The 26,996-nt window shown below is 39.5% G+C and overlaps 1 protein-coding gene across 3 annotated transcripts in view; it reads left to right on the top strand.

Annotated features, from left to right (window-relative positions):
- The window catches only part of LOC128645807 (signal transducer and activator of transcription 5B), a 981,630-nt gene that overhangs the window by 875,336 nt on the left and 79,298 nt on the right, over positions 1–26,996 (top strand). For all 3 annotated transcript variants that reach the window (XM_053699073.1, XM_053699081.1, XM_053699087.1), the window contains 2 exons: positions 2,804–2,898; positions 5,158–5,288. In XM_053699073.1, the coding sequence (XP_053555048.1) occupies positions 2,804–2,898; positions 5,158–5,288 (226 nt within the window). The remainder of the gene's footprint in view (positions 1–2,803; positions 2,899–5,157; positions 5,289–26,996) is intronic.

The following is a 26,996-nucleotide window of genomic DNA, read 5'->3' as shown; positions in this document are numbered from 1 at the left end:
GATTCAATTCCCTTTGCTCATTTTCACTAGAAAGAACCTTTCCAGTCTTTTATGAGTGTTGTTTCCTCTAGAATATGGTTGGAGGATCAATTTACCAAAAAGTTTGTTGATTCGTCAGACAAGGGTAACCTTTTTTAGGTTTCCTGATAGATTCAGTGTCCTTGACTCTGTCTCTGACGGACAAGAGACGTCTGAAATTGGTTTCAGCTTGTCGAAACCTTCAGTCTCAATCTTTCCCTTCGGTAGCCTTATGCATAGAAATTCTAGGTCTTATGACTGCTGCATTGAACGCGGTTCCCTTTGCTCGTTTTCACATGCGACCTCTTCATCTCTGTATGCTGAACCAGTGGTGCAGGGATTATGCAAAGATATCTCAATTAATATCTTTAAAACCGATTGTTCGACACTTTCTGACTTGGTGGACAGACCACCATCGTTTAATTCAGGGGGCTTCTTTTGTTCTTCCAACCTGGACTGAGACAGATGCAAGTCTGACAGGTTGGGGAGCTGTTTGGGGGTCTCTGACAGCCCAAGGGGTTTGGGAATCTCAGGAGGTGAGATTACCAATCAATATTTTGGAACTCCGTGCAATTTTCAGAGCTCTTCAGTCATGGCCTCTTCTAAGAGAGAGTCATTCATTTGTTTTCAGACGGACAATGTCACAACTGTGGCCTATGTCAATCATCAAGGAGGGACTCACAGTCCTCTGGCTATGAAAGAAGTATCTCGAATTCTGGTTTGGGCGGAATCCAGCTCCTGTCTAATTTCTGCGGTTCATATCCCAGGTATAGACAATTGGGAAGCGGATTATCTCAGTCACCAAACGTTACATCCGGGCGAATGGTCTCTTCACCCAGAGGTATTTCTTCAAATTGTTCAAATGTGGGGACTTCCAGAAATAGATAAGAAGCTTCCCAGGTATCTGTCCAGATCCAGGGATCCTCAGGCGGAGGCAGTGGATGCATTGTCACTTCCTTGGAAGTATCATCCTGCCTATATCTTTCCACCTCTAGTTCTTCTTCCAAGAGTAATTTCCAAGATTCTAAGGGGTGCTCGTCTGTTCTGCTGGTGGCTCCAGCATGGCCCCACAGGTTTTGGTATGCGGATCTTGTCCGGATGGCCACTTGCCAACCGTGGACTCTTCCGTTAAGACCAGACCTTCTATCACAAGGTCCTTTTTTCCATCAGGATCTCAAATCCTTAAATTTGAAGGTATAGAGATTGAACGCTTGATTCTCAGTCATAGAGGTTTCTATGACTCTCTGATTAATACTATGTTACAGGCTCGTAAATCTGTATCTAGGAAGATATATTATCGAGTCTGGAAGGTTTACATTTCTTGGTGTTTTTCTCATCATTTTTCTTGGCATTCTTTTAGAATTCCTAGAATTTTACAGTTTCTTCAGGATGGTTTGGATAAAGGTTTGTCTGCAAGTTTCTTGAAGGACAAATCTCTGTTCTTTCTCACAGAAAGATTACTAGTCTTCCTGTTATTCATTCTTTTGTACAAGCTTTGGTTCGTATATAAAACCTGTTATTAAGTCAATTTCTCCTCCTTGGAGTTTGAATTTGGTTCTGGGGGCTCTTCAAGCTCCTCCGTTTGAACCTATGCATTCGCTGGACATTAAATTACTTTCTTGGAAAGTTTTGTTTCTTTTGGCCATCTCTTCTGCTAGAAGAGTTTCTGAATTATCTGCTCTTTCTTGTGAGTCTCCTTTTCTGATTTTTCATCAGGATAAGGCGGTGTTGTGAACTTCTTTTAAATTCTTACCTAAGGTTGTGAATTCTAACAACATTAGTAGAGAAATTGTGGTTCCTTCATTGTGTCCTAATCCTAAGAATTCTAAGGAGAGATCATTGCATTCTTTGGATGTAGTTAGAGCTTTGAAATATTATGTTGAAGCTACTAAGAATTTCCAAAAGACTTCTAGTCTATTTGTTATCTTTTCCGGTTCTAGGAAAGGTCAGAAGGCCTCTGCCATTTCTTTGGCATCTTGGTTGAAATCTTTAATTCATCATGCTTATGTCGAGTCGGGTCAAACTCCGCCTCTAAGGATTACAGCTCATTCTACTAGGTCAGTTTCTACTTCCTGGGCATTTAGGAATGAAGCTTCGGTTGATCAGATTTGCAAAGCAGCAACTTCGTCTTCTTTGCATACTTTTACTAAATTCTACCATTTTGATGTGTTTTCTTCTTCTGAAGCAGTTTTTGGTAGAAAAGTTCTTCAGGCAGCTGTTTCAGTTTGATTCTTCTGCTTATAATTTCAGTTTTTTTCATTATAAGATTTAAACTTTATTTTGGGTGTGGATTATTTTCAGCGGAATTGGCTGTCTTTATTTTATCCCTCCCTCTCTAGTGACTCTTGCGTGGAAGATCCACATCTTGGGTATTCATTATCCCATACGTCACTAGCTCATGGACTCTTGCTAATTACATGAAAGAAAACATAATTTATGTAAGAACTTACCTGATAAATTCATTTCTTTCATATTAGCAAGAGTCCATGAGGCCCACCCTTTTTGTGGTGGTTATGATTTTTTTGTATAAAGCACAATTATTCCAATTCCTTATTTTTTATACTTTCGCACTTTTGTCTTATCACCCCACTTGTTGGCTATGCGTTAAACTGATTTGTGGGTGTGGTGAGGGGTGTATTTATAGGCATTTTGAGGTTTGGGAAACTTTGCCCCTCCTGGTAGGAATGTATATCCCATACGTCACTAGCTCATGGACTCTTGCTAATATGAAAGAAATGAATTTATCAGGTAAGTTCTTACATAAATTATGTTTTTTGTCTTTCAGGAAAATCTTCCAGGCTGGAATTATACTTTCTGGCAGTGGTTTGATGGAGTTATGGAAGTACTAAAAAAGCATCTAAAGCCGCACTGGAATGATGGGTATGAACTACAGTCCAGGGTATTGTTAGTCCTAGAGTTTACAGGTTCCGGAATCTCCTTTTATTCCCAACACCATTGGTTATTTTATTTATTTCAAACATCCTCTGGCCTCCAATCTATCATGACGACTATCTCTCTTTTATTCTCAAAATTACTTATTCTGTATGTGTGGGTGTTTATTTTTTTCTCTTTAAGTTGGGTAAAAACTTCACAGAAGCCTATGGATATCCTCAATTTCTTACTTGAATAATAGTGTGAGACTAGACCTGCTTTAATCTTAAGTTCTATTGCATAGGTGGATAAAGAAGAAATTGTAAAAATAATGTCTGCCCCCAGAATTTAGTAATAGAATATATTATATTTAGTTTGGTGTGGATTTTAATTTCAAAATTTGACATTGACTTATGTGCCCTAATTTCAAATATCCCTTTATAATCAATTAGTCAGTATAACTGAGCTATAAATATACTTTTAATATCCTGTTAATATACATAATATTTTACAAGCAGTCAAGAGGTGGACAAAATGTAAATGCCCAGGAGCTGATCTGGTGGTGGAATATATACATTAGTGCCCTCTGGTGGCTAAAATGACTGTTCCGTCAATAGTAGACCATAGCAGTGTGCTGTCTTTTATCAGGGCTGGTGATGAGTCATACTGTGTCATTGGCATCTACTGCATGTGTGAACGTTCATGCTTATATTCCACCCCAATAGATGCTTTTATTTATAAACAAGTGTGTCTTTCATCTGTTGGGGAGAAGACAGATTGTTGCAATAAATTTTGTACATACACCATAGGCAAATGCATATAGTTGTCAACTGTGTAAATATACTATTTAATGAATCAGGTTATTTTTAAAGTGTGGGAACATTTCCGCTTTAATAAGTGGAGATTTTGGAATCCTTCACCCAGCCTCCAATTTTCACAGTGTTCTCAACTTTCAATCTTGTTGATTTTTCATACTTGCATTCTCTCAATATAGCATTTCTCCAGGTCTCGAGAAGCCTTGTTTCCCCTGCCCTTTTTCCAGCTCAGTTTGTGTATCTTTGTTCTTCATTCTTGGGGCCTAATGAACAAAAACTCGCTGTCATAGAGACAATTTCCAAAAAATCTTGGTAGCTTTTTTAAACATTATATTGTAATGTATGTGTCTCTTCTTTATGTTCAGAATCCTGTATAGCAAGACAAACAACCCTCAAGCAAATAAATTGTCTTTGAGTGAAATCTTAGATAATCTCTCCAGAATTTAGATCATGAAGCCCTCTACTTTTTTCCTATTCTGTCATCACATATGTAACTGTGAAAAAAATACTTCCCTGAGCTTTTTAAAGGGATATAAAACAGTGCCCCTTTAGTAAAAAATAGTTTAAACAAAGTTCACATAAATAGATTCTGCTTGTGTTTAAACTTAGTAGTTTTCTTGCAAAATGAGCAGTTAGAATTTCTCAGTGGGGCAAGATTTATCAATTAGCAAGCAAACAGGATTCATATGTTATGAACCTGTCCACATTTTATCGCAAATTGTGGGACAAATGTGTTTCCCTGATTTGTTGTTGCATGAGGGAACACTCTTGCAATACCGCCCACTACCCTCACGCAACCAATTGCGTGACAATAGGGTTTGTCAATCACCATGGTCGAAGGAATCCAGGGTGATTTTTTATCTGCCCACTCCAGTTTGCAGTTTACTCTACTGCTTCATAAATATCAGTTGCAGGTTCAAATCAGCAAGCCTACAACCAATCGGGGCATTCACCTCATAATAAATCTTGCCCTTTGAGATACATAAGGGAGCTGATATGCTAAGAACTTAAGTTGCATTCTGTCCTGTTCTGAGCATTGGCAAGAAATAGATTTCCTGTTACTGTTCATTAAATGCAAGAGAAAGCCACCTCAAGTTGCTCTAGAAGATTTATGACATCAAGCTATATATGCCTTCATGTAGAGACTCCAGCCCCCTTGTGGGACTGTGACAAGAAGTAATGGACCCTGCACAAATACATTTAAAAAACAAAGGAACAAAAGGTAAAAAATAATTTAAAATTATAGACATTACATATTGCAATGCTTTCTATTAAGTATAACCACTGCTTCGTGGGGGTTTTTATTACAACAATGAAACAGACTGTTTTATATCCCTTTAAGGTATCTCAAACAATATTTTATATTATATGCTTTCTCCCTCTCTGTGAATAAGATAAGGGGTAGTTATTTTTGTTTTGTTCCCCTGATAGACATACTGTTTTCACTTAACAGGGCCATACTGGGTTTTGTGAACAAACAGCAGGCCCACGACATGCTGGTTAATAAGAGAGACGGGACCTTCCTCCTTCGGTTCAGTGACTCTGAAATTGGCGGCATCACCATTGCATGGAAATTTGAATTGCGTAAGTTTCCTCCTCATTTGATAAAATAAGCAACAGAACATTTGTGGTCTTAAAGTGTGAATTGAGTAGCTGTATTTTTTGAATGACAGGAACAAGATTAGGCCATCAAAGAGACGTTGCATTATGTGTGTGTGTGTGTGTGTGTGTATGTATGTATATATATATATATATATATATATATATATATATATATATATATATATATACATACATATATATATATATATATATATGTGTGTGTGTTTGTGTATGTATATATATATATATATATATATATATATATACGTTACAAAACAAGTACTGGGAGAGGAATACTGACACCTTCCTGTTTAAACAGAACAAGGTATTTAACAGTAATTATATTTTTTGTTTGTTTAAGATCCAAGCGGTAATTATCCGTTCTTAGATCAGGTGCAGACCCCTAAAAACTTTTATAGCTACAAAGTATATAAGAAAAAGAAAAATACCACAGTAGAGCTATATGAGATACTGTGTAAAGATGGGGGATTACAGCACTCTGTAGAGCTTCATTTTACTTTTTTAGGTGTTTGGCTGAAAGTAATCAAGAAACAGACACGCGGATGCACATAAGCTCTGGTCACACGGCAAATTTATTTACACAGTAACAAACATACTGAAAAGGCATTGCAAATGGTCAGGGTATAAAAGATTATATTACTACCACTGCAGTGGGATATTCATTTATCGCAATATATTACTAAAACAGCTAATATAGTTGCAACATGTATATTGATACTGTAAATCAAAAAAGAAAAATAACTAATAATCATGTAGGATTACTTTTGATCATATATATACGACCTGTATGAAAGTCCTCCTTGTGATTGACAAAATAGAGAAGGACAAAATATTTCCAAAGAGTCCGTTTCTGCCTGGGCCTAGGTTCCAGATGAAAGGAAACTTAAGAAAGAGATTTTTCCAGGGCTCATTCTTTGCTTTAAAACATGATCTTTTTTGATGAAGCTTACATGCTTGAACTCCGAGGTAAATGTGTCCTCTCTAGCTAGCATGGATGGATAATACTTTGTTGCAAGATGCCGTTATTACTTACGACCCAAGACAAATGCAGCATTCCAGGAAACTGCGGTAGGTAGTGGTCCGAGTGTCTGCATCAATACACTCCTCCAGACTTCTGTAATGTAACAACAGTCCAGGTATCTGTGTTAGTGCTCACCTCCGGCTCCACTTTTATGACCGCAAGGCAGCGGTAAGTAGCGATCCGAGTGTCTGCATTCAATACACTCCTCCAGACTTCAATGACTGTATAACCGTCCAGGTATCTGTGTTTGTGCTCACCTCCGGATCCACCTTATATCCGCAAGAACTACAGTGATTAGTTCGGATATGGATACTGAAGTTTCATGCCGAGTCGGGACAAGTGCTTCAGAACTCAAACTGCTTGCTGTCTCCACTTCAAAGTCACATCACCTTTGCTTATAGGGATATTGACTGCACCGGGTGACAGATATTTATCTTCATAAGCTTCATCTGAACTTAGGTACACTGTAGATAGGTGTCTGTCGACGCGCGTTTCGCCCCACAATGCTCAGCGAAAGCTAGGGCCTCATCAGGACTCCCTGACACCTGTATCTCCTACCTATTATTGGATTCTTTTCAAGGGGGTGTGTTTAGTTCCAGTAAATGGACATTTACAATTGGTTTTAAACAGGTAAGCCTCCAGAGAAACTATCCAATTGTTAGGAGAATTAGATAAAGTAAAAAGATACAGTGCTACTATTATGTACCTCTTTGAAGTGGCGAGCTACACTTGTATCCCTTTCATAGAGAATGTCATCCCTGTGCTCCTGCACCCTGTCCTTGAACATTCTTTTCGTTTTTCCAACATAGAACAGGGGGCAGGAGCACTGTAAGAGATAGACAACCCCTACTGTATTGCAATTTGCAAAATGTCTTATTTCAAAATTCTTGCCTGTGTGGGTACAAAATGTTTTGCTTTTTAGGATATATGGACAGTAGACGCAATGTCCACAGGGATAGGTGCCTTTAACCTGTTGATGTTTATTTAACCAGGTGGTTTCAGTCTGTGATCTAACAAATCTACTTTTGACTAGTTGGTCTTTGAGATTTGGTGATTTTTTTAGCTGTCATCAGTGGGTATTGTCCTACCCTATCTGCTATTTTTTCATCTAGTGTTAGAATATGCCATTTCTGTGCCAATATAGATTGAATATTATGCCACTGGCAATTATAAGTTGTAATAAACCTTGTTATTTTCAACTTTTTTCTCTTTTTTTGAATATAGGAGGTCATCCCTATTCATTTTCCTTACTTTATTAAGGGTGTATCTAATCAATTTTCGTGAATATCCCCTTTCTATAAATCTTTGGCACATCTGATCAGCATGATGCTCGAATTTTGTCCTGGAGGAACAGTTTCTCCTTAATCTCAATAATTGACTGAAAGGTATGCCTTTCTTTAGAGGTTTAGGATGGCTGCTCGATGCCTCCAGGACACTATTCGTTGCTGTGCTTTTTCGGTAATTCTCAGTAGAGATTTTATTACCTTCTTTTTTAATCACTATATCTAGGAACGGCAATTCTTTAGTGCTTGAGGCATACGTTAGAAAAATGTTACGGTTATTTTTATTTAGATTGGAGACAAATTCTTGAAGACAGGCCAGGGGGCCATCCCACAGCATGAGTATGTCATCCACATACCTAATCCACATAGAAACATGGGAGTCAAACACCTCACCATATTTTTCAAATATGTCCAACTCCCATGCTCCCAGGTGGAGACATGCATATGTCGGAGCACAAACTACTCCCATGGCTGTCCCCCTGACCTGTCTATAAAGAGAACTGTCAAATTGGAAGACATTATTATTCAAAATAAAATGTAGCAAATCAACAATAAAAGTAGTATGTCTATCACTCTCTGGTCCTCTTGTTTTGAGAAATTGTTTTGATGCTTCTATCCCTATTGTATGCGGTATTGAAGAATAGAGACTTTCAACGTCTAAAGACACCAAAATTGTTTCTGTTTTAACTGATATGCCATCCAACTTTCTTAGGAGGTCAGGGGTGTCTTTTACATAAGAGGGGAGGGAGAGTAGGAAAGGTCTGAGAAAGATATCTACATATTCACCAATATGCTCACTGATACTGCCAATCCCCGAGACAATTGGTCTCCCAGGGGGACTGGTAGGATTTTTATGTATTTTTGGAATTACATAAAAAGTGGGCATTACAGGGTGAGTTGGACTAAGGAATTGAAATTCCTTTACAGAAATGAGACCATCCATCTTAGCATCTTGTAGAATTCTATTAAGTTTAGATTTCATTGATGTCATGGGATTTTTTGAAAGTTTTTCATACTGTAATCTATCATTTAGTTGTCTCTTTACTAAAAAGACTCATCTAGGAGGACTAAGTTACCGCCCTTATCAGCTGGCTTATAGATTACTCCCTTTGCTGTACTTAGTTCTTTTAATGCTTGTTTTTCTTTGAAGATTAGGTTGTCAGTTGTCAGCGGTAAGTAGCGATCCGAGTGTCTGCATTCAATACACTCCTCCAGACTTCAATGACTGTATAACCGTCCAGGTATCTGTGTTTGTGCTCACCTCCGGATCCACCTTATATCCGCAAGAACTACAGTGATTAGTTCGGATATGGATACTGAAGTTTCATGCCGTGTCGGGACAAGTGCTTCCGACCTCAAACTGCTTGCTGTCTCCACTTCAAACTCACATCACCTTTGCTTATATGGATATTGACTGCACCGGGTGACAGATATTTATCTTCATAACCTTCGTCTGAACTTAGGTACACTGTAGATAGGTGTCTGTCGACGCGCGTTTCGCCCCACAATGCTCAGCGAAAGCTAGGGCCTCATCAGGACTCCCTGACACTATCTCCTACCTATTATTGGATTCTTTTCAAGGGGGTGTGTTTAGTTCCAGTAAATGGACATTTACATTTGGTTTTAAACAGGTAAGCCTCCAGAGAAACTATCCAATTGTTAGAAGAATTAGATTTGATACAAATGCATCTTAAATCTGCCGCGAGTACACAGAAATCATGTGCTCCGCTATACAAATATCGCCATCATATAAAACACTAGGTTAGACATAGAGAAAAGGAAACTTAGATAGAGCAGTTATATTTAGTGAAAGGTATTAACTTTGACCTGATATCGATTATTTGTTGACCAAAATAATTTTTTCAGCTAGACAAATTTTTAATTTTTTTTTTTTTTCTGATCATGCTGATCAGATGTGCCAAAGATTTATAAAAGGGGATATTCACGAAAATTGATTAGATACACCCTTAATAAAGTAAGGAAAATGAATAGGGATGACCTATATTCAAAAAAAGAGAAAAAAGTTGAAAATAACTTAAGGTTTATTACAACTTATAATTGCCAGTGGCATAATATTCGATCTGTATTGGCACAGAAATGGCATATTCTAACACTAGATGAAAAAATAGCAGATAGGGTAGGACAATACCCACTGATGACAGCTAAAAAAATCACCAAATCTCAAAGACAAACTAGTCAAAAGTAGATTTGTTAGATCACAGACTGAAACCACCTGGTTAAATAAACATCAACAGGTTAAAGGCACCTATCCCTGTGGACATTGCGTCTACTGTCCATATATCCTAAAAAGCAAAACATTTTGTACCCACACAGGCAAGAATTTTGAAATAAGACATTTTGCAAATTGCAATACAGTAGGGGTTGTCTATCTCTTACAGTGCTCCTGCCCCCTGTTCTATGTTGGAAAAACGAAAAGAATGTTAAAGGATAGGGTGCAGGAGCACAGGGATGACATTCTCTATGAAAGGGATACAAGTGTAGCTCGCCACTTCAAAGAGGTACATAATAGTAGCACTGTATCTTTAAAATTTATAGCAATTGATAAAGGGATTACAAATGGAAAAGGAGGTGATGAGGACAAGTGCCTTCTTAGAAAAGAAGCCAGGTGGACATATACACTAAAAACAATGACTCCTACTGGGCTAAATGAAAGAATAGAATATGCTTCTTTTCTGGGCTAATTATTGTAATTCAGAATAACAAAACGGAAAAAAATAAAAAAAATTTTGTCTAGCTGAAAAAATTCTTTTGGTCAACAAATAATCGATATCAGGTCAAAGTTAATACCTTTCACTAAATATAACTGCTCTATCTAAGTTTCTCTATCCAATAATAGGTAGGAGATACAGGTGTCAGGGAGTCCTGATGAGGCCCTAGCTTTCGCTGAGCATTGTGGGGCGAAACGCGCGTCGACAGACACCTATCTACAGTGTACCTAAGTTCAGATGAAGCTTATGAAGATAAATATCTGTCACCCGGTGCAGTCAATATCCCTATAAGCAAAGGTGATGTGACTTTGAAGTGGAGACAGCAAGCAGTTTGAGTTCTGAAGCACTTGTCCCGACTTGGCATGAAACTTCAGTATCCATATCCGAACTAATCACTGTAGTTCTTGCGGATATAAGGTGGATCCGGAGGTGAGCACAAACACAGATACCTGGACGGTTATACAGTCATTGAAGTCTGGAGGAGTGTATTGAATGCAGACACTCGGATCGCTACTTACCGCTGCCTTGCGGTCATAAAAGTGGAGCCAGAGGTGAGCACTAACACAGATACCTGGACTGTTGTTACATTACAGAAGTCTGGAGGAGTGTATTGATGCAGACAATCGGACCACTACCTACCGCAGTTTCCTGGAAAGCTGCATTTGTCTTGGGTCATAAGTAATAACGGCATCTTGCAACAAAGTATTATCCATCCATGCTAGCTAGAGAGGACGCATTTACCTCCAAGTTCTAGCATGTAAGCTTCATCAAAAAAGATCATGTTTTAAAGCAAAGAATGAGCCCTGGAAAAATATCTTTCTTAAAGTTTCCTTTCATCTGGAACCTGGGCCCAGGCAGAAACGGACTCTTTGGAAATATTTTGTCCTTCTCTATTTTGTCAATCACAAGGAGGACTTTCATACAGGTCGTATATATGATCAAAAGTAATCCTACATGATTATTAGTTATTTTTCTTTTTTGATTTACAGGATCAAGTTGCAACTATATTAGCTGTTTTAGTAATATATTACGATAAATGAATATCCCACTGCAGTGTTAGTAATATAATCTTTTATACCCTGACCATTTGCAATGCCTTTTCAGTATGTTTGTTACTGTGTAAATAAATTTGCCGTGTGACCAGAACTTATGTGCATCCGCGTGTCTGTTTCTTGATTACTTTCAGCCAAACACCTAAGAAAGTAAAATGAAGCTCTACAGAGTGCTGTAATCCCCCATCTTTACACAGTATCTCATATAGCTCTACTGTGGTATTTTTCTTTTTCTTATATACTTTGTAGCTATATATATATATATATATATATATATATATATATATATATATATATATATATATATATATATACAGTATCTCACAAAAGTGAGTACACCCCTCACATTTTTGTAAATATTTTATTATATCTTTTCATCTGACAACACTGAAGAAATGACACTTTGATACATTGCACATGTTGATGTGAGGCTTGTGTACAGCTGCTCTGCCATGGAAACCCATTCCATTAAGCTCCCAATGCACAATTTGTGTGTTGATGCTGATTCCAGAGACAGATCTTTACACAGTATAAACTTCAGCACTCAGCATTTCCACTCTGTGAGTTGGTGTGGCCTACCACTTCATGGCTCCCAGAAGCTTTATACTTCACAGCACTTACACTGGTCTACCACTTCATGGCTCCCAGAAGCTTTATACTTCACAGCACTTACACTGGTCTACCACTTCATGGCTCCCAGAAGCTTTATACTTCACAGCACTTACACTGGTCTACCACTTCATGGCTCCCAGAAGCTTTATACTTCACAGCACTTACACTGGTCTACCACTTCATGGCTCCCAGAAGCTTTATACTTCACAGCACTTACACTGGTCTACCACTTCATGGCTCCTAGAAGCTTTATACTTCACAGCACTTACACTGGTCTACCACTTCATGGCTCCCAGAAGCTTTATACTTCACAGCACTTACACTGGTCTACCACTTCATGGCTCCTAGAAGCTTTATACTTCACAGCACTTACACTGGTCTACCACTTCATGGCTCCCAGAAGCTTTATACTTCACAGCACTTACACTGGTCAACCACTTTGTGGTTGGGCTGTTGTTGCTCCTAGAAGCTTTCACTTCAGAACACTTACAGTTGACTGGGGAAGAAGATTCACAAACTTACTTGTCAAATCCTATGACAGTGCCATGTTTAAAGTCACTGAGGTCTTCAGTACTACCCATTGTACTGCCAATGTTTATATATGGAGATTTCATGGTTATGTGCTGGATTTTATGCTCCAGTTTGCAATGGGTGAAGTTGAAACCTGAACTCAATAATTAGTACACATAGTTTTGGCCATGTGTATTTGTGCATGGTATATGGTATGGTGAAATGAGGAGCACCTTTCTCACATATAAACCATTTCTGCTGGCACTGTTAGGTTTGCTGGACTGCAACTTGTGTCCAGTGTGATATTTTTTTTCTTTGATGTAATTAGCAAGAGTCCATGAGCTAGTGACGTATGGGATATACATTCCTACCAGGAGGGGCAAAGTTTCCCAAACCTCAAAATGCCTATAAATACACCCCTCACCACACCCACAAATCAGTTTTACAAACTTTGCCTCCTATGGAGGTGGTGAAGTAAGTTTGTGCTAGATTCTACGTTGATATGCGCTCCGCAGCAGGTTGGAGCCCGGTTTTCCTCTCAGCGTGCAGTGAATGTCAGAGGGATGTGAGGAGAGTATTGCCTATTCGAATTCAATGATCTCCTTCTACGGGGTCTATTTCATAGGTTCTCTGTTATCGGTCGTAGAGATTCATCTCTTACCTCCCTTTTCAGATCGACGATATACTCTTATTTATATACCATTACCTCTGCTTATTTTCGTTTCAGTACTGGTTTGGCTTTCTACAACATGTAGATGAGTGTCCTGGGGTAAGTAAGTCTTATTTTCTTTGACACTCTAAGCTATGGTTGGGCACTTTTTTATAAAGTTCTAAATATATGTATTCAAACATTTATTTGCCTTGACTCAGGATGTTCAACATTCCTTATTTCAGACAGTCAGTTTCATATTTGGGATAATGCATATGAATAAATCAATTTTTTTTTTTCTTACCTTAAAATTTGACTTTTCCCTGTGGGCTGTTAGGCTCGCGGGGGCTGAACATGCTTCATTTTATTGCGTCATTCTTGGCGCTGACTTTTTTGGCGCAAATTTTTTTTCTGTTTCCGGCGTCATACGTGTCGCCGGAAGTTGCGTCATTTTTTGACGTTCTTTTGCGCCAAAAGTGTCGGCGTTCCGGATGTGGCGTCATTTTTGGCGCCAAAAGCATTTAGGCGCCAAATAATGTGGGCGTCATTTTTGGTGCTAAAAAAAATATGGGCGTCACTATTGTCTCCACATTATTTAAGTCTCATTATTTATTGCTTCTGGTTGCTAGAAGCTTGATCACTGGCATTTTTTCCCATTCCTGAAACTGTCATTTAAGGAATTTGATCAATTTTGCTTTATATGTTGTTTTTTCTATTACATATTGAAAGATGTCCCACGTTGAAACTGAGTCAGAAGATACTTCTGGAAAATCGCTGCCTGGTGCTGGAGCTACCAAAGCTAAGTGTATCTACTGTAAACTTATGGTATCTGTTCCTCCAGCTGTTGTTTGTACTGTTTGTCATCACAAACTTGTTAATGCAGATAATATTTCCTTTAGTACTGTTACATTACCTGTTGCTGTTCCGTCAACATCTAATACTCAGAGTGTTCCTGATAACATAAGAGATTTTGTTTCTAAATCCATTAAGAAGGCTATGTCTGTTATTCCTCCTTCTAGTAAACGTAAAAAGTCTTTTAAAACTTCTCATTTTTCAGATGAATTTTTAAATGAACATCATCATTCTGATAATGGTTCTTCTGGTTCAGAGGATTCTGTCTCAGAGGTTGATGCTGATAAATCTTCATATTTATTAATAATATAATTAATTGCATTAGAAATTGAGGATTCTGGTACTCTTGCTACTAAATCTAAACGTTTAGATAAGGTTTTTAAATCTCCTGTAGTTATTCCAGAAGTTTTTCCTGTCCCTGGTGCTATTTCTGAAGTAATTTCCAGGGAATGGAATAATTTGGGTAATTCATTTACTCCTTCTAAACGTTTTAAGCAATTATATCCTGTGCCATCTGACAGATTAGAGTTTTGGGACAAAATCCCTAAGGTTGATGGGGCTGTCTCTACTCTTGCTAAGCGTACTACTATTCCTACGGCAGATGGTACTTCCTTTAAAGATCCTTTAGATAGGAAAATTGAATCCTTTCTAAGAAAAGCTTACTTGTGTTCAGGTAATCTTCTTAGACCTGCTATATCTTTAGCGGATGTTGCTGCAGCTTCAACTTTTTGGTTAGAAGCTTTAGCGCAACAAGTAACAGATCATAATTCTCATAGCATTATTATTCTTCTTCAACATGCTAATAATTTTATTTGTGATGCCATCTTTGATATCATTAGAGTTGAAGTCAGGTATATGTCTCTAGCTATTATAGCTAGAAGAGCTTTATGGCTTAAAACTTGGAATGCTGATATGTCTTCTAAGTCTACTCTGCTTTCCCTTTCTTTCCAGGGTAATAAATTGTTTGGTTCTCAGTTGGATTCTATTATCTCAACTGTTACTGGAGGGAAAGGAACTTTTTTACCACAGGATAAAAAATCTAAAGGTAAATTTAGGTCTAATAATCGTTTTCATTCCTTTCGTCACAACAAGGAACAAAAACCTGATCCTTCATCCTCAGGAGCGGTATCAGTTTGGAAACCATCTCCAGTCTGGAATAAATCCAAGCCTTTTAGAAAATCAAAGCCAGCTCCTAAGTCCACATGAAGGTGCGGCCCTCATTCCAGCTCAGCTGGTAGGGGGCAGATTACGTTTTTTCAAAGAAATTTGGATCAATTCCGTTCACAATCTTTGGATTCAGAACATTGTTTCAGAAGGGTACAGAATTGGCTTCAAGATAAGGCCTCCTGCAAAGAGATTTTTTCTTTCCCGTGTCCCAGTAAACCCAGGGAAGGCTCAAGCATTTCTGAAATGTGTTTCAGATCTAGAGTTGGCTGGAGTAATTATGCCAGTTCCAGTTCTGGATCAGGGACTGGGGTTTTATTCAAATCTCTTCATTGTACCAAAGAAGGAGAATTCCTTCAGACCAGTTCTGGATCTAAAAATATTGAATCGTTATGTAAGGATACCAACATTCAAAATGGTAACTGTAAGGACTATCCTGCCTTTTGTTCAGCAAGGGCATTATATGTCTACAATAGATTTACAGGATGCATATCTGAATATTCCGATTCATCCAGATCACTATCAGTTTCTGAGATTCTCTTTCCTAGACAAGCATTACCAGTTTGTGGCTCTGCCGTTTGGCCTAGCTACAGCTCCAAGAATTTTTACGAAGGTTCTCGGTGCCCTTCTGTCTGTAATCAGAGAACAGGGTATTGTGGTATTTCCTTATTTGGACGATATCTTGGTACTTGCTCAGTCTTCACATTTAGCAGAATCTCATACGAATCGACTTGTGTTGTTTCTTCAACATCATGGTTGGAGGATCAATTTACCAAAAAGTTAATTGATTCCTCAGACACGGGTAACCTTTTTTCTAAAAAAAATTCTAAAATTGATATCAGCTTGTCGAAACCTTCAGTCACAATCATTCCCTTCGGTAGCCTTATGCATGGAAATTCTAGGTCTTATGACTGCTGCATCGGACGCGATCCCCTTTGCTCGTTTTCACATGCGGCCTCTTCAGCTCTGTATGCTGAACCAGTGGTGCAGGGATTACACAAAGATATCTTAATATCTTTAAAACCGATTGTACGACACTCTCTGACGTGGTGGACAGATCACCATCGTTTAGTTCAGGGGGCTTCTTTTGTTCTTCCGACCTGGACTGTAATTTCAACAGATGCAAGTCTTACAGGTTGGGGAGCTGTGTGGGGGTCTCTGACAGCACAAGGGGTTTGGGAATCTCAGGAGGTGAGATTACCGATCAATATTTTGGAACTCCGTGCAATTTTCAGAGCTCTTCAGTCTTGGCCTCTTCTAAAGAGAGAATCGTTCATTTGTTTTCAGACAGACAATGTCACAACTGTGGCATACATCAATCATCAAGGAGGGACTCACAGTCCTCTGGCTATGAAAGAAGTATCTCGAATTCTGGTATGGGCGGAATCCAGCTCCTGTCTAGTTTCTGCGGTTCATATCCCAGGTATAGACAATTGGGAAGCGGATTATCTCAGTCGCCAAACGTTACATCCGGGCGAATGGTCTCTTCACCCAGAGGTATTTCTTCAGATTGTTCAAATGTGGGGACTTCCAGAAATAGATTTGATGGCCTCTCATCTAAACAAGAAACTTCCCAGGTATCTGTCCAGATCCAGGGATCCTCAAGCGGTAGCAGTGGATGCATTGTCACTTCCTTGGAAGTATCATCCTGCCTATATCTTTCCGCCTCTAGTTCTTCTTCCAAGAGTAATCTCCAAGATTCTGAAGGAATGCTCGTTTGTTCTGCTGGTAGCTCCAGCATGGCCTCACAGGTTTTGGTATGCGGATCTTGTCCGGATGGCCTCTTGCCAACCGTGGACTCTTCCGTTAAGGCCAAACCTTCTGTCGCAAGGTCCTTTTTTCCATCAGGATCTCAAATCCTTAAATTTAAAGGTATGGAGATTGAACGCTTGATTCTTAGTCAAAGAGGTTTCTCTGACTCTGTGATTAATACTATGTTACAGGCTCGTAAATCTGTATCTAGGGAGATATATTATAGAGTCTGGAAGAGTTATATTTCTTGGTGTCTTTCTCATCATTTTTCCTGGCATTCTTTTAGAATTCCGAGAATTTTACAGTTTCTTCAGGATGGTTTGGATAAAGGTTTGTCTGCAAGTTCCTTGAAAGGACAAATCTCTGCTCTTTCTGTTCTTTTTCACAGAAATATTGCTAATCTTCCTGATATTCATTGTTTTGTACAAGCTTTGGTTCGTATAAAACCTGTCATTAAGTCAATTTCTCCTCCTTGGAGTTTGAATTTGGTTCTGATGGCTCTTCAAGCTCCTCCGTTTGAACCTATGCATTCATTGGACATTAAATTACTTTCTTGGAAAGTTTTGTTCCTTTTGGCCATCTCTTCTGCCAGAAGAGTTTCTGAATTATCTGCTCTTTCTTGTGAGTCTCCTTTTCTGATTTTTCACCAGGATAAGGCGGTGTTGCGAACTTCTTTTAAATTTTTACCTAAGGTTGTGAATTCCAACAACATTAGTAGAGAAATTGTGGTTCCTTCATTATGTCCTAATCCTAAGAATTCTAAGGAGAAATCATTGCATTCTTTGGATGTAGTTAGAGCTTTGAAATATTATGTTGAAGCTACTAAGAATTTCCGAAAGACTTCTAGTCTATTTGTTATCTTTTCCGGTTCTAGGAAAGGTCAGAAGGCCTCTGCCATTTCTTTGGCATCTTGGTTGAAATCTTTAATTCATCATGCTTATGTCGAGTCGGGTAATACTCCGCCTCAAAGGATTACAGCTCATTCTACTAGGTCAGTTTCTACTTCCTGGGCGTTTAGGAATGAAGCTTCGGTTGATCAGATTTGCAAAGCAGCAACTTGGTCTTCTTTGCATACTTTTACTAAATTCTACCATTTTGATGTGTTTTCTTCTTCTGAAGCTGTCTTTGGTAGAAAAGTACTTCAGGCAGCTGTTTCAGTTTGAATCTTCTGCTTATATTTTCAGTTTTTTTCTTTATAAGATTTAAACTTTATTTTTGGGTGTGGATTTTTTTCAGCAGAATTGGCTGTCTTTATTTTATCCCTCCCTCTCTAGTGACTCTTGCATGGAAGATCCACATCTTGGGTAGTCATTATCCCATACGTCACTAGCTCATGGACTCTTGCTAATTACATGAAAGAAAACATAATTTATGTAAGAACTTACCTGATAAATTCATTTCTTTCATATTAGCAAGAGTCCATGAGGCTCACACTTTTTTTGTGGTGGTTATGATTTTTTTGTATAAAGCACAATTATTCCAATTCCTTATATTTATGCTTCGCACTTTTTTCTTATCACCCCACTTCTTGGCTATTCGTTAAACTGATTTGTGGGTGTGGTGAAGGGTGTATTTATAGGCATTTTGAGGTTTGGGAAACTTTGCCCCTCCTGGTAGGAATGTATATCCCATACGTCACTAGCTCATGGACTCTTGCTAATATGAAAGAAATGAATTTATCAGGTAAGTTCTTACATAAATTATGTTTTTTGTTTTGTGGCATATATGAAGATTTGAACCCCGTTTAGTACGGCATGACGACTACTGCATTGGTTCCTTAGCAGAGGTATTATAGTCTGTTACACATATCTCACGCTTTTGTAGAACAATAAGAAGTTACCCCCTTTCAGAAGTTTCACCCTTACATATACCCTCCATCTTCAGTTCAGTTTCTACTTATTTGAAGTTAGGTAGGGTGAGATGTTACTTTGCACATATAAAGAAAGAAGTTGGGGTCCCTCTCAGTACAGCATGTTTGCTACAGCGATCCAGCTACATCTTGATCATTGCTGAGACACCTATGTGATGTTGCATGTGGTTACAACATACAGGCATCCCTGTACATTAGGAACAATTATCCATGGAGCTACTGTTAGTTCCTTTCTACTGTTCCTAGTGGTTTTTCAGATGGTCTGATTTTGTTACACACTAGGAATTAGGTTACGTGTATTGTATTTTTTTATTTTGTTTTATTAAAATTGTGGGCATACTGGGTATGTAAGTATGTTTCCATTTGTCCAACATTGGTGTGTCCGGTCCACGGCGTCATCCATAACTTGTGGGAATATTCTCTTCCCCAACAGGAAATGGCAAAGAGCACAGCAAAAGCTGTCCATATAGTCCCTCCTAGGCTCCGCCCACCCCAGTCATTCTCTTTTCCGCTGAACAAGCAGCATCTCCACGGAGATGGTGAAGAGTATGTGGAGTTTAGTTGTAGTTTTTTTATTCTACTATCAAGAGTTTGTTATTTTAAAATAGTGCTGGTATGTACTATTTACTCTGAAACAGAAAAGGATGAAGAGTTCTATTTGTGAGAGGAGTATGATTTTAGCAGCAGTAACTAAAATCGTTTTCTGTTCCCACACAGGACTGTTGAGATGAGATAACTTCAGTTGGGGGGAACAGTTGGCAGACTTTTCTGCTTAAGGTATGACTAGCCATATTTCTAACAAGACTGTGTAATGCTGGAAGGCTGTCATTTTCCCCTCATGGGGACCGGTAAGCCATTTTCTTAGTCTCAAACAGAATAAAGGGCTTAATATGGGCTATAAAACTGGTAGACACTTTTATGGGCTAGATCGATTGCTTTATTTGGGCATTTTATACAGTTTGATGTTGAAATTCACACTTTATATCTTTGGGGAATGTTTTTTTACGTCAGGCACCTTCCCAGTCAGGAAGGGCCTTCTCTGTTACTTTTGAGAGCAGTACATGCAGCTGCATGTGTGTGGGTCTGGAAGTAGTTGAGAAAGTTCCTAGAAGGCTTCATTTGGTATCTTATACCCCCCTGGGTTTGGTAAAGTCACAGCAAAGGCTTTAGCTGGGACTGTAGAGGGGTTAAAACTTTAAACGGCTCCGGTTTCCTCATTTTAAAAAGGTCTGAAATTTGGGGTGCAATGCTTTGAATGCTTTAAGACTCTGTGGTGAAAATTTGGTTAAAATTGAACAATTCCTTCATAGTTTTTCACATATTCAGTAAAAAAGTGTGCCCTGTTTAAAATTTAAAGAGACAGTAACGGTTTTGTTTTAAAACGGTTTTTGTACTTTATTGACAAGTTTAAGCCTGTTTAACATGTTTGTGCCTTCAGATAGACTATGTTCTGTATGTATGGAAGCCATTGTGTCTCCCCCTTCAAATATGTTTGATAATTGTGCCATAGCGTCCAAACAAAGTAAGGACAGTACTGCCACAGATAGTAAAGTTGCCCAACACCAGTTTTGCCCACGCAGGAGACCCCTAGTACTTCTAGTGCGCCAATGCTTGTTACTATGCAACAACTGACGGCAGTAATGGATAACTCCATAGCAAATATTTTATCCAAAATGCCTGCATTTCAGAGAAAGCGCGATTGCTCTGTTTTAAACACTGTAGAGCAGGAGGGCGCTGATGATAATTGCTCTGTCATACCCTCACACCAATCTGAAGTGGCCATGAGGGAGGTTTTGTCAGATGGGGAAATTTCTGATTCAGGTAAAATTTCTCAACAGGCAGAACCTGATGTTGTGACATTTAAATTTAAATTAGAGCATCTCCGCGCACTGCTTAAGGAGGTGCTATCTACTCTGGATGATTGTGACAACCTAGTCATTCCAGAAAAATTGTGCAAGATGGACAAGTTCCTAGAGGTTCCGGTGCACCCCGACGCTTTTCCTATATCCAAGCGGGTGGCGGACATAGTGAATAAGGAGTGGGAGAAGCCCGGCATACCTTTTGTCCCCCCTCCTATATTTAAGAAATGATTTCCTATGGTCGACCCCAGAAAGGACTTATGGCAGACAGTCCCTAAGGTCGAAGGGGCAGTTTCTACACTAGCCAAGCGCACTACTATTCCTATCGAGGATAATTGTGCTTTCAAAGATCCTATGGATAAAAAATTGGAGGGTTTGCTTAAAAAGATTTTTGTACAGCAAGGTTACCTCCTGCAACCTATTTCGTGCATTATTCCTGTCACTACAGCAGCGTGGTTCTGGTTCGAGGAACTAGAAAAGTCGCTCAGTAGAGAGACTCCGTATGAGGAGGTTATGGACAGAATTCACGCACTTAAGTTAGCTAATTCCTTTATTTTAGATGCCGCTTTGCAGTTAGCTAGATTAGCGGCGAAAAATTCAGGGTTTGCAATTGTGGCGCGCAGAGCGCTCTGGCTAAAGTCTTGGTCAGCGGATGTATCTTCCAAGACAAAATTGCTTAATATCCCTTTCAAGGGTAAAACCCTTTTTGGGCCAGAATTGAAAGAGATTATGTCAGACATCACTGGGGGTAAGGGCCATGCCCTCCCACAAGATAGGCCTTTCAAGGCCAAGAATAAGTCTAATTTTCGTTCCTTTCGCAATTTCAGGAACGGACCGGCCTCCAACTCTGCAGCCTCTAGACAAGAGGGTAATGCTTCGCAAACCAAACCAGCTCGGAAACCGATGCAAGGCTGGAACAAGGGTAAGCAGGCCAAGAAGCCTGCTGCTGCTACCAAAACAGCATGAAGGAGTAGCCCCCGATCCGGGACCGGATCTAGTAGGGGGCAGACTCTATCTCTTCGCTCAGGCTTGGGCAAGAGATGTTCAGGATCCCTGGGCACTAGAAATAGTTTCTCAGGGTTATCTTCTGGAATTCAAGGAACTACCCCCAAGGGGAAGGTTCCACATGTCTCACTTATCTTCAAACCAAATAAAGAGACAGGCATTCTTACATTGTGTAGAAGACCTGTTAAAAATGGGAGTGATACACCCAGTTCCAACTGTGGAACAAGGACTGGGGTTTTACTCAAATCTGTTTGTAGTTCCCAAAAAAGAGGGAACCTTCAGATCAATTCTGGATTTAAAGACTCTAAACAAATTTCTCAGAGTGCCATCGTTCAAAATGGAAACTATTCGAACGATTTTACCTACAATCCAGGAGGGTCAATTTATGACTACCGTGGATCTAAAGGATGCGTATCTACATATTCCTATCCACAAAGATAATCATCAGTTCCTAAGGTTCGCCTTTCTGGACAAACATTACCAGTTTGTGGCTCTCCCATTCGGGCTAGCCACTGCTCCAAGGATTTTCACAAAGGTGCTCGGGTCCCTTCTAGCGGTTCTAAGACCAAGGGGCATTGCAGTAGCACCTTACTTGGACGACATTCTGATACAAGCGTCGTCTCTTTCAAAGGCAAAGGCTCACACAGACATCGTTCTGGCCTTTCTCAGATCTCACGGGTGGAAGGTGAACATAGAAAAAAGTTCCCTGTCTCCATTACAACTGTGCATGCTGAAACAGTGGAATGGGGACTATACAGACTTGTCTCCAGTGATTCAAGTAGATCAGAAGACCAGAGACTCACTCCGTTGGTGGTTAACCCAGGATCACCTGTCCCAGGGAATGAGCTTCCGCAGACCAGAGTGGGTCATCGTCACGACCGACGCCAGTCTAGTGGGCTGGGGCGCGGTCTGGGACTCCCTGAAAGCTCAGGGTCTATGGTCTCGGGAAGAGTCTCTTCTCCCGATAAACATTCTGGAACTGAGAGCGATATTCAATACTCTCAGGGCTTGGCCTCAACTAGCAAAGGCCAGATTCATAAGATTCCAATCAGACAACATGACGACTGTTGCTTACATCAACCATCAGGGGGGAACAAGGAGTTCCCTGGCGATGAGAGAAGTGACCAAAATCATAAGATGGGCGGAGGATCACTCCTGCCACCTATCTGCGATCCACATCCCAGGAGTGGAAAACTGGGAGTCGGATTACCTGAGTCATCAGACATTCCATCCGGGGGAGTGGGAACTTCACCCGGAGATTTTTGCCCAGTTGACCCAATTATGGGGCATTCCAGACATGGATCTGATGGCGTCTCGTCAGAACTTCAATTTTCCTTGCTACGGGTCCAGATCCAGGGATCACAAGGCGACTCTAGTGGATGCATTAGTAGTGCCTTGGACCTTCAACCTAGCTTATGTGTTTCCGCCGTTTCCTCTCATTCCCAAGCTGGTAGCCAGGATCAAACAGGAGAGGGCCTCAGTGATTTTGATAGCTCCTGCGTGGCCACGCAGGACTTGGTATGCAGACCTGGTGAATATGTCATCGGCTCCACCATGGAAGCTACCTTTGAGACAGGATCTTCTAGTACAGGGTCCATTCGAACATCCAAATCTAGTTTCTCTCCAGCTGACGGCTTGGAAATTGAACGCTTGATTTTATCTAAGCGTGGGTTTTCGGATTCTGTGATAGATACTCTGGTACAAGCCAGAAAACCTGTAACTAGAAAAATTTACCATAAAATATGGAAAAGATATATCTGTTGGTGTGAATCCAAGGGATTCTCATGGAGTAAGTTTAAAATTCCTAGGATCCTTTCCTTTCTCCAAGAAGGTTTGGATAAGGGATTATCAGCGAGTTCTCTAAAAGGACAGATTTCTGCTTTATCTGTCTTGTTACACAAACGACTGGCAACAGTGCCAGATGTTCAAGCTTTTGTTCAGGCTTTGGTCAGGATCAAGCCTGTTTACAGACCTCTGACTCCTCCCTGGAGTCTGAATTTAGTTCTTTCAGTTCTTCAAGGGGTTCCGTTTGAACCTCTACATTCCATAGATATCAAAATGTTATCTTGGAAAGTACTGTTTTTGGTTGCTATTTCTTCTGCTAGAAGAGTTTCTGAGTTATCTGCTCTGCAGTGTAATCCGCCCTATCTGGTGTTCCATTCAGATAAGGTTGTTTTGCGTACTAAACCTGGTTTCCTTCCAAAGGTTGTTTCCAACAAGAATATTAACCAGGAAATAGTTGTGCCTTCTTTGTGTCCGAATCCAGTTTCAAAGAAGGAACGTTTGTTACATAATTTAGATGTAGTACGTGCTTTAAAGTTCTATTTAGAAGCAACAAAGGATTTCAGACAAACGTCTTCTCTGTTTGTCGTTTATTCTGGCAAGAGGAGAGGTCAAAAAGCTACTGCTACCTCTCTTTCCTTTTGGCTGAAAAGCATCATCCAGTTGGCTTACGAGACTGCCGGACGGCAGCCTCCCGAACGAATCACAGCTCACTCTACTAGGGCTGTGGCTTCCACATGGGCCTTCAAGAACGAGGCTTCTGTTGATCAGATATGTAAGGCAGCGACTTGGTCTTCCCTGCACACTTTTGCCAAATTCTACAAATTTGATACTTTTGCTTCTTCGGAGGCTATTTTTGGGAGAAAGGTTTTGCAAGCCGTGGTGCCTTCTGTTTAGGTAACCTGATTGGCTCCCTCCCTTCATCCGTGTCCTAAAGCTTTGGTATTGGTTCCCACAAGTTATGGATGACGCCGTGGACCGGACACACCAATGTTGGAGAAAACAGAATTTATGCTTACCTGATAAATTACTTTCTCCAACGGTGTGTCCGGTCCACGGCCCGCCCTGGTTTTTTTAATCAGGTTTGATAAATTTCTTTCTTTAACTACAGTCACCACGGCACCCTATGGTTTCTCCTTTTTTTCTCCTGTCCGTCGGTCGAATGACTGGGGTGGGCGGAGTCTAGGAGGGACTATATGGACAGCTTTTGCTGTGCTCTTTGCCATTTCCTGTTGGGGAAGAGAATATTCCTACAAGTTATGGATGACGCCGTGGACCGGACACACCATTGGAGAAACTAATTTATCAGGTAAGCATAAATTCTGTTTTTTCTTGGTCATTTGGGTAGTTTCTGAAATCGGCGATTCAGCTGCCAATTATGCTCCGAGTTGTATAACTGATATGTAAGTCATAGCCTGCACATTTCAGCGTATCTGTAGCTAAAAACAGCTTCAGAACAATAAGCACAGTCTGTAAAGTGTCAGTCAAAACCTGATCCGGCCCCTCTGTGCATGTGTACGAGTGACCCAATAAGAAATGGTTGCCATAGCAACCTTCGAAGCATCCTTAGATCCGATAACGCTCGGCATAAAATGAGCTTCACATAGTGAAATCATTTAAATCTCTTTAGATTTTGAACTTGCCAGTGGGTTTTATTTACCTGCTATACTTTCATTGTGTATTGTGCTGGTTTTTGGGATATTTCCAACTTCATTCCATACTCCTCGGTTGACTTCCTTTTGCATTAAAAGCATATATTTTAGAGGTATACTTATTTTAATATTTCTATGGGCAAATTGTATTGCGTCTAATATTAAAAACAAATAATATATTTATTATTAATATACTGTTATATATTATAGTGGGCTTGAACTTGAATCAGTGTTCCTTATACAATTAAGTAAATAAATATGTGTTTGTGTACTACTATAGGCTGTAATAGTATTCTGCAAAAAAAAAATTATATATATATACACAATATATATATATACACAGTGTATATATATATATATATATATATATATATATATATATATATATATATATATATATATATATATATATATATATATATATATATATATACAGTTGTGCTCATAAGTTTACATACCCTGGCAGAATTTATGATTTCTTTACCATTTTTCAGAGAATATGAATAACACAAAACCTTTTCTTTCACTCATGGTTAGCGTTTGGCTGAAGCCATTTATTATTAATCAACTGTGTTTACTCTTTTTAAACCATAATGACAACAGAAACTACCCAAATGACCTGATCAAAAGTTTACATACCCTGGTGATTTTGGTCTGATAACATGCACACAAGTTGACACAAATGGGTTTGAATGACTATTAAATGCAACCATCCTCACCTGTGATCTGTTTCTTGTAATTAGTGTGTGTGTTTAAAAGGTCAATGAGTTGCTGGACTCCTGACAGACCCTTGCATCTTTCATCCAGTGCTGCACTGGATTCTGAGTCATGGGAAAAGCAAAAGAATTGTCTAAAGGATCTGCCGGAAAAGATAGTTGAACTGGATAAAACAGGAAAGGGATATAAAAGATATCCAAGGAATTGAGAATGCCAATCAGCAGTGTTCAAACTCTAATCAAGAAGTGGAAAATGTCAGGTAGACCAACTAAAATTTCAGCCACAACTACCAGGAAAATTGTTCAGAATGCAAAGAAAAACCCACAAATAACTTCAGGTGAAATACAGGACTCTCTGAAAACATGTGGTGTGGCTGTTTCAAGATACACAATAAGGAGGCACTTGAAGAAAGATGGGCTGCTTGGTTAAGTCGCCAGAAGAAATCCATTACTACGCAAATGCCACAAAGTATCCCGCTTACAATACGCCAAACAGCACAGAGACAAGCCTCAAACCTTCTGGCACAAAGTCATTTGGAGTGATGAGACCAAAATTGAGCTTTGAGTTACACCATTCCTACTGTGAAACACGGAGGTGGATTGCTGATGTTTTGGGAATGTGTGAGGCACAGGAAATTTGGTCAGAATTGATGGCAAGATGAATGCAGTATGTTATCAAAAAATATTGTAGGAAAATTTGCATTCATCAGCCCGGAAGCTGCGCATGTGATGTACTTGGACATTTCAGCAAGTAAATGATCCTAAACACAAGGCCAAGTCGACCTGTCATTGGCTACAGCAGAATAAAGTGAATGTTCTGGAGTGGCCATTTCAGTCTCCTGACCTCAATATCATTGAGCCACTCTGGGGAGATCTCAAATGTGCAGTTCATGCAAGACAGCCGAAGAATTTACAGGAACTGGAGGCTTTTTTCCAGGAAGAATGGGCAGCTTTACCATCTGAGAAGATAAAGAGCCTCATCCACAAATACCACAAAATACTTCAAGCTGTCATTCGTGTTAAAGGGGGCAATACACGGTAGTAAGAACTGGAGTATGTAAACTTTTGATCAGGGTCATTTGGGTAGTTTCTGTTGTCATTATGATTTAAAAAGAGTAAACACAGTTGATTGATAATAAATGGCTTCAGCCAAACACTAAC

The sequence above is a fragment of the Bombina bombina genome, chromosome 1 (assembly GCF_027579735.1).
Source record: "Bombina bombina isolate aBomBom1 chromosome 1, aBomBom1.pri, whole genome shotgun sequence".
NCBI lineage: Eukaryota > Metazoa > Chordata > Amphibia > Anura > Bombinatoridae > Bombina > Bombina bombina.
This window is presented reverse-complemented; position numbering and strand designations above follow the sequence as displayed.